The sequence below is a fragment of the Notolepis coatsorum genome (genome assembly GCF_963971535.1).
Source record: "Notolepis coatsorum genome assembly, chromosome: 4".
Lineage (NCBI taxonomy): Eukaryota > Metazoa > Chordata > Actinopteri > Aulopiformes > Paralepididae > Notolepis > Notolepis coatsorum.
Window position 1 is genome coordinate 96,983,113 of NC_140168.1, and position 17,999 is coordinate 97,001,111.

At 45.6% G+C, this 17,999-nt stretch overlaps 1 protein-coding gene across 1 annotated transcript in view; it reads left to right on the plus strand.

Annotated features, from left to right (window-relative positions):
• Window positions 1-3,767: 3,767 nt before the first annotated feature.
• Window positions 3,768-17,999, plus strand: part of zftraf1 (zinc finger TRAF-type containing 1) — a 31,070-nt gene continuing 16,838 nt past the window's right edge. Inside the window, exons 1-3 of the mRNA XM_084312506.1 lie at window positions 3,768-4,020; window positions 11,475-11,569; window positions 13,318-13,461. Coding sequence (XP_084168632.1) covers window positions 3,796-4,020; window positions 11,475-11,569; window positions 13,318-13,461 — 464 coding nt within the window. The 5' untranslated portion in view covers window positions 3,768-3,795. The remainder of the gene's footprint in view (window positions 4,021-11,474; window positions 11,570-13,317; window positions 13,462-17,999) is intronic.

Consider the following 17,999-nt stretch of genomic DNA (forward strand, 5'->3'; position numbering starts at 1 on the left):
TTTTTATTCTATTTATCTTCGGGCTTTCTGTATTTTTCACCCATCCCAATTTAGTCGTTATGCCAATTCCCTTCCTGGTCGTTGCGCGCATTGTGCCACTGTTGGCCTGGGGAGGGTGTAGAACTACCACATGCCTCCTCCGATACATGTGGAGTCGCCAGCCGCTTCTTTACACCTGACAGTGAGGAGTTTCACTGGGGGAGCGTAACGCGTGCGGAGGTTCACGCTATTTCCGCCTGATCCCCTCCCTGCTGAACAAGCTCCCCGACCGACCAGTAGGAGTCGCTGTTTACAACGACCAGGATACATACCCCACCGGCTTCCCACCCGCTAACACTGCCAATTGTGTTAGTAGGGACGACTGACCAAGCCGGCGGTACCGCTGACAGCCGTTATGGTCAATATTTTATTTATCAAAGGAATTCACTGGTTTATGATGTGGATTCTTGCTTATGAATCAGAATCAGAAAGGTCTTTATTGCCAAGTAGTTTTCACATACAAGGAATTTGCTTTGCGACATTAACGGACAGACAATAACGGACAGATAACTAAATAAAAAGGTGGAATAAAATAAAATGGAATATGAACTAGATTAAGATAGAAGCACAATAGAATAGAATTATGAACTAAAAGTAGGCCAGGGCTGTATACAACTGTAAAATAAAGAGGTGGAATAAGATACAATTGGATATAAACTAAATTAAATAGAAGCACAATAGAATATAGTATAATTATAAGTAAAAAAAATCAAATAAAAAAAAAATTATAATAAAGTAAATAGGCCAGGGCTGTACACTACACTAATTATATACACTAATTATAATAAAATAACAATACAGTGGGATGGGATATTTAGCAGGGCTGTGCAATTGGGCAGTTAAATTGAACAACAGTGAAGTATGAACAAGTATGTTGTGATTGTATATACAAGTGTATAGAGGACATGGAGTATATGGAGATATTCAGTAGGCATACAGACGGTGTATATAGGACACACAGTTACTGGGTCAAAAGTGTGTGTGTGTGTGTGTGTGTGTGTGTGTGTGTGTTTGTCTGAAACTGACAGAGGTAGGGCTCCCTGGCTTCCACTCAGACCAAATAAGGCATATCTGTCCGGCCAATGGGAGTGGCTCTCTTCTGTCTGTCCAATGGGAGTGGCTCTCTCCTGTCCCCTCTGATCAGACAGATGACTCCATGACATCCTGCCCCACATGCACACGCACACACACACACACACACACACACACACACACACACACCATGTGCACCCTGCGCCCAGCCTTGACACTGTCTAGTAAAGTCACATATCTAGGACATTCGTGGGGTGAGGAGAAAATACATCTGACCCAGTATCATGGTCAAGGACAGCTACGCTTTCTCTCTCTCTCTTTCCACACACACAGACACACACACACACACACACACACACACACACACACACACACAGACAGGAAGGTAAACAAACAAACCCACAGGGGAGCCTCTCATACTCATCTGGTCAAGCCTGTTTGACAGACAGCTGTCACTCACAGACAAGGAGTCAACACAATATAATGTCAAACAGGAAAGAGGCTATATGGGACTAAGCGTGTAACTGAAAGGTGAAGTTGCACATCTAGTTTTACTCTAGTGAGAGCACTCAGCTGTTAATGTGTAGCCATAGGAATGTGTTCTCACACTTAAGGAACTGTCTTACACACACACACACACACACACACACACACACACACGCGCGCACGCACACACACAGCAATGTCATGTTCTCTTTTCTCAATATGCCATTTTAAATGGTTATTATCATCAAGCTATTATTATTATTATTATTATTATTATTATTATTATTATTATTATTATTATTATTATTATTTTATTATTATTATTATTATTATTATTATTATTATTATTATTATTATTATTATTATTATTATTATTATTATTATTATTATTATTGTTGTTGTTATTGTTGTTGTATTAGGCCTATGGGAGTATAGTTAGATCATGAGGCCAGTGATGACCCGTCTGGTATATACTAGGGTGTTATACACAGACATGGCATAACAAGTTTCTCACTTCCACGAAGGTGGTGTTATTGGCCAGGAGGTGACGCCCCGCCCCCTACTATGTGCTTCATTTAGTCGCATATCAGGTTTTTGGTTTTGGTCACCTTTCAAGTCTTGCCACAAACAAAACTGACCTGCTGCAGCTGCTCACTGCGCATGCACAACTCTTTAACCCTTTCACCGCCGCACCACCAAAATGGTTAACCCTTTCACCGCGACAATACACACAGAGGGTTAACCCTTTCACTGCCACACGACAGCCGGTTAACCCTTTCACCGCGACAATACACAGAGAGGGTTAACCCTTTCACTGCCACACGACAGCCGGTTAACCCTTTCACCGCGACAATACACAGAGAGGGTTAACCCTTTCACTGCCACACGACAGCCGGTTAACCCTTTCACCGCGACAATACACAGAGAGGGTTAACCCTTTCACTGCCACACGACAGCCGGTTAACCCTTTCACCGTGACAACAATACACAGAGGGTTAACCCTTTCACTGCCACACGACACCAGAGATCACCGGTTGTGTGATAGTAAAGGGTTATTATAAGTAACCTTCTGTCGTGTGGCAGTGAAAGGGTTAATACCCCTTTAAAAAAAAGTATAAACAATATATTATAAAGACCCGCAGCTGCTCACTGCGCATGCGCCCTCCACACACAACTCTCTTTAAATACCCCAAGTCATCTGATACAACAAAACATTCCGCTGTCAGCCAATCCGCGCCTGTACAGATCTAGTGGCTGTGGATCAGAGAGAGAGAGAGAGGGGCCATTATAGTTACTGGCAAAAACACTGACACTTTGTCAACCATCGGACATTCGCGTTTGTCTAGTTTGTGACCCTTCCTCCTGAGTAATAACGACATTGATCGAGCGGGTGAAGTCGGGGAGAGAGAGACGGACAGGAGAGGAGAGAGAGAGAGAGAGAAAAACAAAGATGGCTGTGTAGCCAGAGAGACGCGTCCCAACGAAGTATCTCTCTCTTTACTAGACACTCCATCCTCCTCCTCCACGTCCCGTGGTCTCCGCGGATCAGCTGGTTACCGGGAGGAGAGAGAGACACGGAACGGATCCGCGTTGTCACTGCGAGTAACGGCAGATCGAGAGAGAGAGAGGGAGGGAGAGGGAGAGAGAGAGAGAGAACACAACAACACAGCAGCTGAGGAGTGACGCCTCCCGGGCGGTTCTGTTCCTGTTAGCCTTTACTAGTCTGCCGCTGCTAGCCTTTACTGTAAGTCAACAACATCATCAAATCTACTATCATTTCTGCAGGTATAGCGATCTACATTATATACGTGTGTGTGCACATGATCTCGTTATTACGTTGTTGTGATCGATATTATTTCAAGGTGATAATTGCGTCATTTTCTGTGATCAGGTTAGACTGCATTCTGTTCTGACAGCCTTGTAGCCACAGTTAGCTATAGCCCTGTCAGCTGACCGCTAGCTACTAGCCAGTGAGCTAACCTGCTAATATATTGTGGGCCTGACAGGTCGGTCGTGGCAGGTACACCTCCCCGGGGGATCTCTCTCTAGACAGTCACCACCATGTCCTCCTCCTCCTCCTCACTGGAAGAGCGAGAGCTGGGGGGCGTTGCGGGGGCCGCCCCCCCTGCAAGTGGCTCCTCCTCCTCGGCCGGCCTGGGGGTCGCCGGGGGGGCCGGGCCCGGGGGCGTGGGGGGGGCAGCAGGGGCGCTGGAGGCTGTCGCGGGGGTCGCTGCAGCGATGATGATGCAGCAGGAGGAGCAGGTCGCAGCGGGGATGCGAGGAGGAAGAGATGGTGGCGGCGGCGGCGGGCCCATGATGATGGAGTCTGACGCAGACGAGCCGCCGGCCAAGAGGAGGGCGAGAGTTCTGCCCGAGGGGGAATCAGGGAAGTTGGAGGAGAGGCTGTACTCGGTGCTGTGCTGCACCGTGTGCCTAGACTTGCCCAAGGCGTCAGTATACCAGGTAACCATGGTCACACAATCACACCTCGCTGCCCCGCATCTCCACCTAAAAAACACCACACACACTAGGGGTGGACGGTATAAACGGTATACGGTATAAACGGTATGAATTTGCTCTACGGTATGGATTTTGAGTATACCGTGTAACCGGTAGTGCAGCTCTAAAATAGCAATGACGTCATGTAACCACAGCGCAACTATTTCACTCGCATTTGCCCCTAAAAATAGATAGAATTAGTCATAGATAATAGATATGTGCGAACTGGAAAAAGTTATTTAGGAGGCTTCGCGCAGTGGGCGTGCCAGCCCCTACCGCACGCATGTAAACACGGGTCTAGTAGTCTAGTGGGACGGGACACGGGAGCTGTCGGCGTCTCCCTGAGCTAACGTTAGCTTAGCTACCGTTACAAAATGACCCAGTCAACTATTCACTTTTAGTTTAATACATGATGGGGCATTGTCTAACCGAACGGTATCTAGTCGGCCAGCTACCGATAGCTCCTGACATCAACAAACGCTCCACAAAGTCTAGTACTAGAGACGTGTATGCTACCTGTTAGCTCACGTTAACGCAAGTTAGTTCACCGTTCAAAACGAAATGTCCCATTGAACTAAATAATTCACTGAGGCGTTGTATTAACGTTATATATGCAGTAGCTACAGATAGCTCATGATATCAATGTCTTATAACACTGATTCGATGCGTATTCGAGCTGAGGGCTTGCTAACGTTATAATACCAATACAATAGGGTCCAGGTGCAGCGCCGGAGAATCCTGGCCGTAGCTCTGCTCGAGGCTACTAGAGTATAGGTCCAGGTGCAGCTCCGGAGAATCCTGGCCGTAGCTGGAGGCTACTAGAGTACACACAGACAGTGGAGCTTGTTGCGTGGTGGCGATGTCTCGCAGATAATACCAGTACAAGTCTAATTATATAATATATATATTTTATAAAAAAAAAAAATTATATAAAAAAAAAAAAAAAAATGTATCAAAAACGATGATACCGTGATATATACCGTTACCGTCTATGCTTCAAATTATACCGTGATATAAATTTTAGACCATACCGTCCACCCCTAACACACACTGTAGTTCATTATTGAGCTTGCCATGTAGTATAATCCAAAACAAACTCTCCCAATACCCCCTACCCACCCCTACTACCCAATCCCAATCATTCACCTGCTTATGGAATAAACTTGCACACAGGCCCTAGGTAGGCTACTAGGCAGGTACGCTGCAAGCTCAACCGACATGATGTATTTGGACCCCCCCCCCCCCCCCTCCCTGCTGCCCAAGAAGCAAGCTCCGACATGTTTGGTCAGCTGTGCAGACTGGACCTCATACCACTCACAGCAGTGAGTGTCATTATACTGTGAAATACCCTCAAATAACCTTGGAACAAAACCACAACTCAGCCCCCACACGCCACGCCACGCACACAGCATCAGTCCAAACTACAACCCACATTTACATTCCAGGAGCCCCCCCCCCCCCCCCTTCTCTACATTCTTCACACTCCAATGACAGCCCAACCCTGAATAATGACAGTGAACATAATCTCCAGTAGTAGACATTTCCAATCAATCGATCAATCTGCCCCCTCCAGACACCCAGGACACCAGCCCCCCCCCCCACTACTACCAGCCCCCCCCCACTACTACCAGGCCCCCCCACCCACTACTACCAGCCCCCCCCACTACTACCAGCCCCCCCCACTACTACCAGGCCCCCCCCCACTACTACCAGCCCCCCCCACTACTACCAGGCCCCCCCACCCACTACTACCAGGCCCCCCCACTACTACCAGCCCCCCCCACTACTACTAGCCCCCCCCACTACTACCAGGCCCCCCCACCCACTACTACCAGCCCCCCCCACTACTACCAGGCCCCCCCACCCACTACTACCAGGCCCCCCCACTACTACCAGGCCCCCCCCCCCACTACTACTAGCCCCGCCCACTACTACCAGGCCCCCCCCCCCACTACTACCAGGCCCCCCCACTACTACCAGGCCCCCCCCCCCACTACTACTAGCCCCCCCCACTACTACCAGGCCCCCCCCCCACTACTACCAGGCCCCCCCACTACTACCAGCCCCCCCCACTACTACCAGCCCCCCCCCACTACTACCAGGCCCCCCCACTACTACCAGCCCCCCCCCCCACTACTACCAGCCCCCCCCCCACTACTACCAGCCCCCCCACTACTACCAGCCCCCCCCACTACTACCAGCCCCCCCCCCACTACTACCAGGCCCCCCCCACTACTACCAGCCCCCCCACTACTACCAGCCCCCCCCACTACTACCAGCCCCCCCACTACTACCAGCCCCCCCCACTACTACCAGCCCCCCCCCCACTACTACCAGGCCCCCCCCACTACTACCAGCCCCCCCCACTACTACCAGCCCCCCCACTACTACCAGCCCCCCCCCCACTACTACCCCTACCAGGCCCCCCCACTACTACCAGGCCCCCCCCACTACTACCCCTACCAGGCCCCCCCACTACTACCAGGCCCCCCCACTACTACCAGCCCCCCCCCACTACTACCAGCCCCCCCCCACTACTACCAGGCCCCCCCACTACTACTACCAGCCCCCCCCCACTACTACCAGCCCCCCCCCACTACTACTACCAGCCCCCCCCCACTACTACCAGCCCCCCCCCACTACTACCAGCCCCCCCACTACTACCCCTACCAGGCCCCCCCACTACTACCAGCCCCCCCCCACTACTACTCCTTCCAGCCCCCCCCCCCACTACTACCCCTTCCAGCCCCCCCCCCCCACTACTACCCCTTCCAGCCCCCCCCCCCACTACCCCTTCCAGCCCCCCCCCCCACTACTACCCCTTCCAGCCCCCCCCACTACACCTTCCAGCCCCCCCCCCCCACTACTACCCCTTCCAGCCCCCCCCCACTACCCCTTCCAGACCCCCCCCACTACCCCTTCCAGCCCCCCCCCACTACTACCCCTTCCAGCCCCCCCCCCCACTACCCCCTCCAGACCCCCCCCCCCCACTACCCCTTCCAGACCCCCCCCCACTACTACCCCTTCCAGACACCAGCCCCCCCCCCCACTACTACCCCTTCCAGACACCAGCCCCCCCCCCACTACTACCCCTTCCAGACACCAGCCCCCCCCCACTATTACCCCTTCCAGACACCAGCCCCCCCCCACTATTACCCCTTCCAGACACCAGCCCCCCCCACTACTACCCCTTCCAGACACCAGCCCCCCCCCCACTACTACCCCTTCCAGACACCAGCCCCCCCCCCACTACTACCCCTTCCAGACACCAGCCCCCCCCCACTACTACCCCTTTCAGACACCAGCCCCCCCCCACTACTACCCCTTCCAGACACCAGCCCCCCCCACTATTACCCCTTCCAGACACCAGCCCCCCCCCCACTACTACCCCTTCCAGACACCAGCCCCCTCCACTATTACCCCTTCCAGACACCAGCCCCCCCCCCACTACTACCCCTTCCAGACACCAGCCCCCCCCCCACTACTACCCCTTCCAGACACCAGCCCCCCCCACTACTACCCCTTCCAGACACCAGCCCCCCCCCCCACTACTACCCCTTCCAGACACTAGCCCCCCCCACTACTACCCCTTCCAGACACCAGCCCCCCCCCCACTACTACCCCTTCCAGACACCAGCCCCCCCCCCACTACTACCCCTTCCAGACACCAGCCCCCCCCACTACTACCCCTACACCAGGGGACCCAAAGCAAGGTCTAGTAATAAGACCCCTAGACAGGTGGAGTAATACTACTAATAATAATAACAACAGTAATCATCAAACTCAATTTAATGTAATAATATCTAATTACCATTTTGAAACCCCAAAAAAATCGAACTATGAATGAACTTAAACGACGTCCCTGAGAAACTAAATGTTTTAGCATTCTTGTCAAATGTACGACTGGTTTCCTTTTCCATAACCAGGGCTGTACTTTCCATAACAGTTTGAAGCTTCATTCATAACTAGGGCCGTACTGTACCCAACAGTTTGAAGCTTCATTCATAACTAGGGCCGTACTGTACCCAACAGTTTGAAGCTTCATTCATAACTAGGGCCGTACTGTACCGAACAGTCTGAAGCTTCATTCATAAACGTTGACGTTCAAATTCTAAATCAAAATGTTCAAGTCTATTCATTCTGTTTAAACCAATGGGGGTTTTCTTCACAGTTGCAGATAAAGATTAGGCTACACTAATATTATAGTATTATACTATTATAGTATATGACTCGTCATAAAAATGTAAATAAAATATTTCTCATAAATGATGTAGCCTGTCTGCATCCGCTTGGCACTCGGCGCTCCATCAAGACGTCACCATCACTTTCGTACCAACCGTGCCCTTATTGGATTATTTATGTTGATGAAACTGATGAGTTATATTCATTAAAGAAAGTTGATTTAATTAAAAAAAAATACACATTTAATCAGATTAATCACTTTATTCAAAGTGGAAATTTAGTTTGACGATATCATTTATATTATTACATCATAAAATATGACGACAGACATTTGAAGCTTCATTCGAAAACTTCAATAGAAGCTTTGAATGTACATTTTATTTTTTACATTCGGTACAGCCCTATCCATAACGATACCTGGCTGGTTCCTGGCTGTATATGTACCACTGCGCTGTGCTCACTTCATATCACACCCGGGCAAATGTGGCATTCTTCCCCCCCCCCCCCCCCTCTCAATGAGAGGAGAGAGTGTCTTCTGTGTGATCTCAGTCCTACTCGCTCTTGGTCAGATTCTAGTCTGCCTTACACCCGGAAACACCGTTCGACTTATAGATCCTCGCCGTAGCAACGATAGCCCACCCCTTTCTGGTTGTCATGTGCCGCGTTGTCATGACAACTGCGCTAATAACCTTTCACACCATTAAACGTTTCATTCACTGTTGCATTAAAGAGGTCACCCGTCTCCCTCCTGCTCTGGGAGACACTCTCTTATCTCAGATGTTCTTACAAGGAATGTCAACAAACACCCTGCTCAGTGTGGTGCTCACTCGCTCTGAACCAACCTCTGCTAAGCCAAACACATTTCTGCCCTCTCTGACCAGGGCCCTATTCCCCGTACCTGGTTCAACTAAGTCGATCAAGAGTCCCATTATCCAGATTCAGTTAACCCGATGTTTGAAGCCGGGATTTTCCTGTTCCTGGAACGCTGATTCAGTCTCGTTAACTCGAGCCAGACTTGAGACTCTGGATAAGTGCGCACGGCCGCTTCAGTTGAAAAGACAGCAGGTGTAGATCGCAGAAATCCTGATCTTCTAACGGCATTGATTGATTGATTGTTTTACAGATTGCAGGCGGCTCAATAGCCTTGCCGACAAGTTAAATGCATAATCTATAGGCTAATTTTAAATCCCGCATTACCCCAATCAATCAGATTATATTTCTTTAAACGTTCCTGCTGGCAGTAGGTTTATGCATTGAATAATCAAATGAGATCTTGCTAGCGAAAATAATTAGTTCAACTGTTTCAGAATAAGGATACGGCTCTCTTATCCATTGATTGATGTATGGTGGATTTTTTATTTATCTGTACTGCGGTGTGACGGTTTGTCCTTTTGACTTTCACGCAGACGACCGGGGTTCGAATCCTAGTCTTTTCCTTCTTTTTGCAATGTAGGAATAATTCAATTTGGTGCACGTTGAGAGCTATATAAAGAATGACATCCTCAATGCATGTAGATTTATAATATTTTAACTTAAAACTAGGCTACTTTTGCGTAGAATCATTAATATTATATTCCAAAAAATTATATTGGAAACGCGGGGTTTCGAACACCGGTCGCCCGGTTGCCAGGATTGAGCACTACCGCTGCGCCACTGTGCCAGACGGGATAAATTCATTGTTTATCCCTTAATGGAGGAGAGACCCGTGTTTAGAATATTCTTTCTTTTGAATGAAGTTTTATCTCTTTATTCTCAAATGCATTAATGTGACGTCAACGGCTCATTCAATTTCTCAAATCCGTCAAACAGCGCATCTCATCAGACATTTTAATCCCAGTTACAATATCACACAAAATCCACAATCCCCGCATAGACACTTATTAAAATAACCACATGCAGCGTGTATCGCGACTCCGAGCGCCGTATATGACGTGCGTTATTTTATTTAGGACAAAGTAAATCTATAGGCTCAATATGATTTATTATCAGCATTTAGTTCTATTATTATACATTTCAAAAGCCCCCTCTAGGAAAACGAAGCACAGAAACATAATTCAGAATGGTATAATGGGATCTAGACTGTGAGAATCATTTCAGGAAACGAGCTGTCACTTCTTTGCGGGGGCGTGGCCATGGTTCATCCGGCTAACTGAACTTAACCCTGCTCCCGACCAGGCTCAAACTTTTTGATCTGTTGTCATGGTGATTTAGACAATCGAGCTTCGGAGAACAGGAAGGTCCGGCTTAAGTCAGGCTTGACCGAAAGTTATCCGGCTAACTCAGTTATCCAGGTACGGGGAACGGGGCCCTGGCACTGTTAGATGCTACCATCTTCCCCCAATCTATACATCACATACATTGAAAAAGCACCCCAAATCTCTCACCAGGCAGCAGTGGTTTGGCAAAAAATAGAGTATACTGTATACCTGCTTAGAAAACGAAAATGTGTAATTATTATATATATTTTTTCTCCACGTGGTAAATACACAGGTCACAACATGTTTACAGGAATGTTTTTGGAGTTGTATTTGGAGTGTATTTTGTGACTGTCCAGGGTAGATGGCAAATAAGCGAATTTCCCAAAAAGTTGATGTGTAATTTTGTTGAGAAGTCAAAATTAAACTGGTATAATGATCCTTTAAGGTCTGGTAAACACGCCATATGAGGCACCCTGGCACAAAGTTTTAATGTGTATTAAATGTTGGATTAACAGGAATGATCTCATCTCAAAATGTGATTGCCTTTCCTGCCCCCCCCCCCCAAATAAAGAAATACATTAAAAAACTATATGAATACACATGATAATAATAGACTTTATTTGTATAGCACCTTTCATATAGAAACTGCAGCTCAAAGTGCTTCACAACAGAAAAAATAAAAAAATAAAGCATAAAATGAGCACAAGTGCAGACATATAAAATCACAGTTTTTCACATTAGGATCTAACGTCCCAACAGGCCACCTTGTTTATGGTTTGATTCAGTTTTAAATAGACAATGATAAAAAGAGTAAGATAAAATAGACAGAGTAAAATAGTGCAATAGTGCGGTGCAATAAAATAGTAGAATAGAATAGATTAAAAAAATATGTTTTACAGTGCAATAGAATAGTTCTGGATTACTGTTCAACAGTTCAAAGTCGTCTTTACCTTCTCTGTTTGGTATCCGCAGTTTAAAACTTGACAGTGATGGTACTTTGCGAGGTTGTAACAGTGCACCGCCCTCTCTCCACCACAGTGCACCAACGGACACCTGATGTGTGCCGGCTGTTTCATCCACCTGCTGGCCGACTCCCGTCTCAAGGAGGAGCAGGCGACCTGTCCCAACTGCAGGTGCGGCCGACTACAAACTACACATTTTACATTTAGTCATTTAGCTGAACGCTTTCATCCAAAGCGACTTACAAGTTCTGTACGACAAGTCAGCAGGAAGGGTACAACTCCTTCAGCTGAGTAACAATGTTCATCAAACAGTGCTGGAACTTGGGTGCTGCAGTGTTGAGTGCAGAGTAGTAGAGACATATTAGTATAGTTACATAGTAAGAGTGCATGGTAGTTAGTCTATTATAATTTTTTACACTCGTATCACTTGTATTAGAGCGTACCATTGTCTCACTGCTGACACCAATTCTGAGTCCGAAACATGAAGCATCAGCTGATAACAATCTGATCCATTACTTTTACTCAACAGTAGAATTAGACTGTTGGTTTGTGGTCGTTGGAGAAAAATGATCAAAATTATAATCCAGTTTTCACCAGTAAAGAGATCTAGCATCATATCTAACACAGATCTCGTTGTGTCAGGTGTATTGGCTTTGCTTTTTGACATTCAGTGTCGACGGATCCCTAAATTGCTCGGGGTAACACTCTCACTGCAGAATAAAAAATTCACAAAAATTGTAAGTTCAACACAATGTATTACAATTTTTAACTGCATCTCTGAAAATGTGGGTATCATTACACAACTTAGAAACTACACTTATATATCAGGGATCAGTTCAATTAGCTTTTTAATTCAGTCAATTCGGGAAGTGCATTTTCTTAAAAAATCCGATTTGAATTACGCACAATCAAGATGGCTACTTACAGCATGGATTCTAGATGCACACTAGATACTTCGCCCAAACCAGAAAGACTACAGGAATTCAATTTGCATCACTTAATCAAATCAAATCAAATGTATTTGTAAGGCCCGCCAACACACGTTAATGTCCTCCTGGGCATTTGTATTGTGGTAAAATCCCACCAAGATATTTTTGCTTTATTAGTCAGCACTTGATTTCAGCAAATCTACCTGTGGTATGTTTTGTTACATTTAACCTTTTCACTACCACACTAACAAATGGCTAACCCTTTCACTGCGACGATACAGAAGGTTAACCCTTTCACTGCCACACGGCAAAGGGTTAACCGTCTGTAGTGTGGTAGTGAAAGGGTTAACATTCTGTAGTGTGGTAGTGAAAGGGTTAAATGAATCGATGCAGGGTGTCCTGGTGGCTCACCATGCTAGGGTGCATACCATGTAATCGCAACGTCGTGGGTTAGAATCCGACCTACCACCTTTGTTGCTTCTCTCTCTACCCCTGATTTCACTCACTGTCCTAACTAACAAAGCAAAAATGCCCTAAAAGTATCTTTAAATGAATCAATGTGGAAATTCTTAAAGAGTACCCCCTCCCCCTCCACTATGCCCCAAGCTTATTACAGTTAACCAAAACTAAATTCAAAACTAAAATCTGGTGTGGGAGAAAACATTTAGTGAAATAAAAATAAAAACTAGACTTTAGAAAAGAAAACGAAAACTAACTGAAACTATATTGTGTGCTTACAAAACAAACTCAAATCAAATAGCAAATTCATGGAAAATGTCTTTAGTCTTTGTCAGTTTGGTGAAATTTGTAAAACACAGCTAGTGTGAGGAGGAGGCACTGGGGCACAAGTTCATCAAGAGTCAGTTGGCTTCACAAAGTGATTTCTATTTTTATTTGTATTTAATAAAGAAAATATACTGAGGGGAGGGGACTCAAACAACTAAACACGTGTGCATGTGTGTGTGTGTGTGTGTGTGTGTGTGTGTGTAGGTGTGAGATCAGTAAGAGTCTGTGTTGTAGGAACCTGGCGGTAGAGAAGGCGGTCAGCGAGCTGCCGACAGACTGCACCTACTGCCTCAAACAGTTCCCCCGGTGCAGCCTGGAGAGACACCAGAGAGAGGAGTGTCAGGACAGGTAGATACACACACACACACACACACACACACACACACACACACACACACACACACACACACTCACACTATGGGGGGTGAACCTCCGACCCTGTAGGGGGGTCCGGGGGGGCACTTTTTGTTGTTGTACATTTTAAAGTTAAATGCATCAATCTGGTGCACTTTGAGAGCAAAATAAAGAGGCTAGATCTATGATGAACTTTGTGCTCAAAACACAAAATCGACTAGACTAGTGCTTCCCAATCCTCTCCTCGAAGCACCCCGGCCAGGGTTAGAAATAAACTTTTTTTTTCAAGGGCTTTTTTTGCCCCCCTTAATTGATTTTCGGGGGCTTTTTTTTGTATTTCGGGGGCACTGCATTTTTATGATAAACGGTAGGTGTGGGACGGTTCACAAAATGGACGGTTCGGTTCGTATCACGGTTTTGGGGTCACGGTTTTCGGTTCGGTTCGATATACATTAATTTTTATAAAAAAAAAAAATAACACTCAAATCTAAACATGCTTCTCATTTCTTCTCATTCACATATAAAAAAGGTTTACAGTGTTACAGTGTTTACAGCCTTAAATAATGTTTGGCACACAAAGACCGAACTGACTGAAAAATATAGGCTACATTTGTCAAAGTATTAACTTAATGCAAACAAACAATATGCTCAGCCAGCACTAGACTTTCCTTTCTTTAATATAAACACAAAAAAACAATGTCAACCATGTTTAAATTCCCTGATTGTCAGTTCTTAATGGAAAGATTCGTTTTCTGCTTGAAATTATTATGTATCTGTCTACATTTATTTAGACTAACATTATTTAAATATTGAGTGCAACTGTGGTGGATTACGTAATTCGTTGAGTTGGAACTATCTATGGGTTGGCGCCGGGTCCCCACGGACATTTTAGCGTGTGGCACCTTCAGCTCCGGTAACGTTAGGACTCGGAGTTCATAACATCAACAAGCAGCACGAAAGCAGCAATAGTCCCGGTTGGAGTTAGTAAAACACAGTTGTATGTTAGCCTTCTTGGATGTTGAATAAACGCCTATCATTGTCTTTAAACACCCCGCCTCTCAGACTCTCATTTCCTCCTCTGCTAGGCTGCTAGCTAGTAGCACTAGCTACGGTAACATTTCGTTGACTATTAGCTGGGGCTAGTGCTACCATAGTTCAACATGCGTTGTGTAGTACAAACTGCTAACGCTATGGCAAGATGTGTGTAGGCCTATGTAATGTTAATGGCTATGTTTTTAAAGTCATAATGAAGATTGATTTATATTGTGCTTGCCATTTACACAAACTGACTAGCACCTGGCTGCAGTGCTAGTGCTGCTGCTGCCTGCAGCCAGTGCCCCCCTCTCCCGGCTCCGCCAAATGAAGTTTTTTATTTGCGCGTCATCTGAACCGTACGACACACAGACGCTCCATTACCGGATACATATATATATATAATTGTAAACTGTCGGGGGCATTTTGTGCCCCCCTTAACTGATTTTCGAGGGCATTTTGTCCATTTTCAAGGGCATTATGCCCCAAGCCCCCGTTAATTTCGAACCCTGACCCCAGCCGTTCAATGTATTTGTTAAATTCCACCACCAGCAGCACACCTGATTCAACTTAACTAGCCCTTTATTAGTTGAATCAAGGTGTGCTGGTGGTGGAATTTAACAAATACATGGAACGGCTGGGGTGTCTCGAGGAGAGGTTTGGGAACCACTGGACTAGAGCAGACATTTGAGCCATCAAAGAAATGAAGCAAAAGTGGTTACCTGTGTTGAACTGGTTTATTTTTTAGAAAATAAAAAAATATAGTGGATTACTATTATGACTACTACCACTGCCAATACTACTGATACATCCCTATTGGCAAACTTTATATTTATATAAAAAAAAATATATATATATATTTTTTAGAACTTTTCTTTTTTTGGTTCATTATACAACTGTGGCGGGACTAATTAGACTGTGGCGGGCCGCATTAATGGGAAATCCTGCACACACACACACACACACACATATACACACACATGTGACAAATAAACCTCTTGATTTTTTATTCTGATTCTTACACACATGCATATATACACAACATATTAAGGCTGTCAATCTATTAAAATATTTAATATAATTAATCGCATGATTATCCATAGTGATTAATCGCAAATTAATCGCATATTTTGTATCTGTTCAAAATTTTATTTTATTTGTTTAACCTTTATTTATTCAGGCAAGCAATTAAGAACAAATTATTATATACAAAAGCAGCCTGTCTGTTATGGTTTGTAACCGACCTCAAACGCAACGGCACAGACAGGTAGTTCAGAGTTAGCCAAATACTAGGGCGTATTTATTTACAGAGTCAAAAAAAAGGTAAAGTACAATTATCAAACAAACAGGGAGACTGCCTTCGGCAGAGTCATCTGCGGCTCTGCAGAATCCTCCTGGTGATAGCGGTGGGGAATTGGCAAGTGACGTTGTAGCGGCTCTGCAGATACTCCCAGCTTTTACTCAAGGTGGAAAACGGAGAGAGAGAGAGGTATCAGAAACAGTCCAACGAAACACAGAGGCAGTGTGGTTCCCTCCTCCCTTAGCTGTGTCCAGAACCAATTGACAGTGACAGTCTTCAGTGTTCCCCACAACACACAATTAGCTGAGTCAGTGCAAACAAAACGAAATCTTCAGTGTCTCTTCTAAAACACACAATCAGAATAATCCAGAGGGGTAACGAAATCTTCAGTGTCTCTTCTAAAACACACAATCAGAATAATCCAGAGGGGTAACGAAATCTTCAGTGTCTCTTCTAAAACACACAATCAGAATAATCCAGAGGGGTAACGAAATCTTCAGTGTCTCTTCTAAAACACACAATCAGAATAATCCAGAGGGGTTTGGTTCCACTCACCCAAGCGCAACGCGTAAAGCGGGAAAACGAGGCGCAGCTCCAAACGGGGAACAAGGTTCTCAACAGCGGTTCTCCACAGAAAGGTCCTGGAGAGAAAGTAGACCAGGAACAGCAACGGGGAAAAAGCAGGCAAATGCAGTTGTATTCCAGAACGACCCGACATCGATAGAAAGAAGGTCCAGGTATATAAAGCCCTCTGGGGCGCTGATTAGCACACACATCAGGTGCGTGATGGTAATTGATACTTAACCTAGAAGTGTGCGTTAGGCAACGGACCAATCATCACAGCACCCCAAGAAGCGTGTGGCGGGGAAAGAACCAATCCTCACACTGTCCAAAAAGCAAAGGCCTTTTGTGGGAAGGGGGGTGGGAGGCTCTAACAAAAATGCATACAAGTAAATAAAATGCAAAATGACAGTAGCAATAGTATACAAGGACAACAATAAATAAGGGAGAGAGAATGAAAGGGAGAGAGGGAAAAAGAGAAAGGAAGAGTGAGAACCAGAGGGAGAGAGAGGGAGAGCGAGAACCAGAGGGAGAGAGAGAGAAGAAATCTACCTTAAACGTATCTTTTTCAAGTTTTAATTATCAACATGAGAGTCAACAAATGCTTGCTTTATGCAGCCATTTAACACAAAAGGATGACCCTCATGCATTGCAAATTTGCATCAAATTCAAAACAGAGTGATGCACAAAATAACTTAAAAGAAAATAATAATTTTAAACAATGAATAAAGTGTGCATGAAATAATAGGGGAAAGAAAACGTTAGGAACTTGTTACATTCACCCACACTCTCCCAGCTCTCTTTCTTTATTGCCCCCTCCTCATCTCACTCACCCACCCCCCCCTCTCTCTCTCTCTCTCTCTCTCTCTCTCTCTCTCTCTCTCTCTCTCTCTCTCTCTCTCTCTCTCTCTCTCTCTCTCTCTCTCTCTCTATCTCTCTCTCTATCTCTCTCTCACACACACACACACACACACACTTTGAGTCAATAACAAACATAGTATCAATGAGAGTATCAATAATACACCTGAGTGAAGTCTAGTTAAAAAAATTATTTAAAAAGTATAAAAGAAATGATATATATATATATTTAAACTTTTTTTAACGTTAATCTTATAAAAATATAGTGGTGTTAAAAGAATTGTGCGTTAACGCGTTAATAACGCATTCACTTTGACAGCCTTAACCCTCGAGTCAACCTTTAAAAAACCCACTACCTGTCTCCCTAGTGACCGAAACTGCGATCTCAGTTAAACATATCTTTTTCGTGTATTGTTCCAATTTTCTTTTATGAATATCATTATTAACTTCAGTCCTCACCATACATATCGAATATTTATTCATTTTCATTTAACCATTTCTTAAATTAGGGTTGGGGGGTTAGGGTTAGGGTTACCCTAGGGTTACCCTAACCCTAACCTGTCCAGTTCTGCAACTAGGGTGAAAGGTGTGACACTTGTTGTTCATGCGCTTAATAGTGATTGTTTTTAAAAAACAAACATGGAGGGCGGCTGGGTGGCGCAGCGGACATTGCGCTCGTCACCAATGCACGAGACACCGGCTGTCGGCGTTGCCTCCGGCTTGGGCCGGCCGGCATACTAACTCAATTGGCAGAGTTAGCGGGTCGGAAGTCGATGGGGGG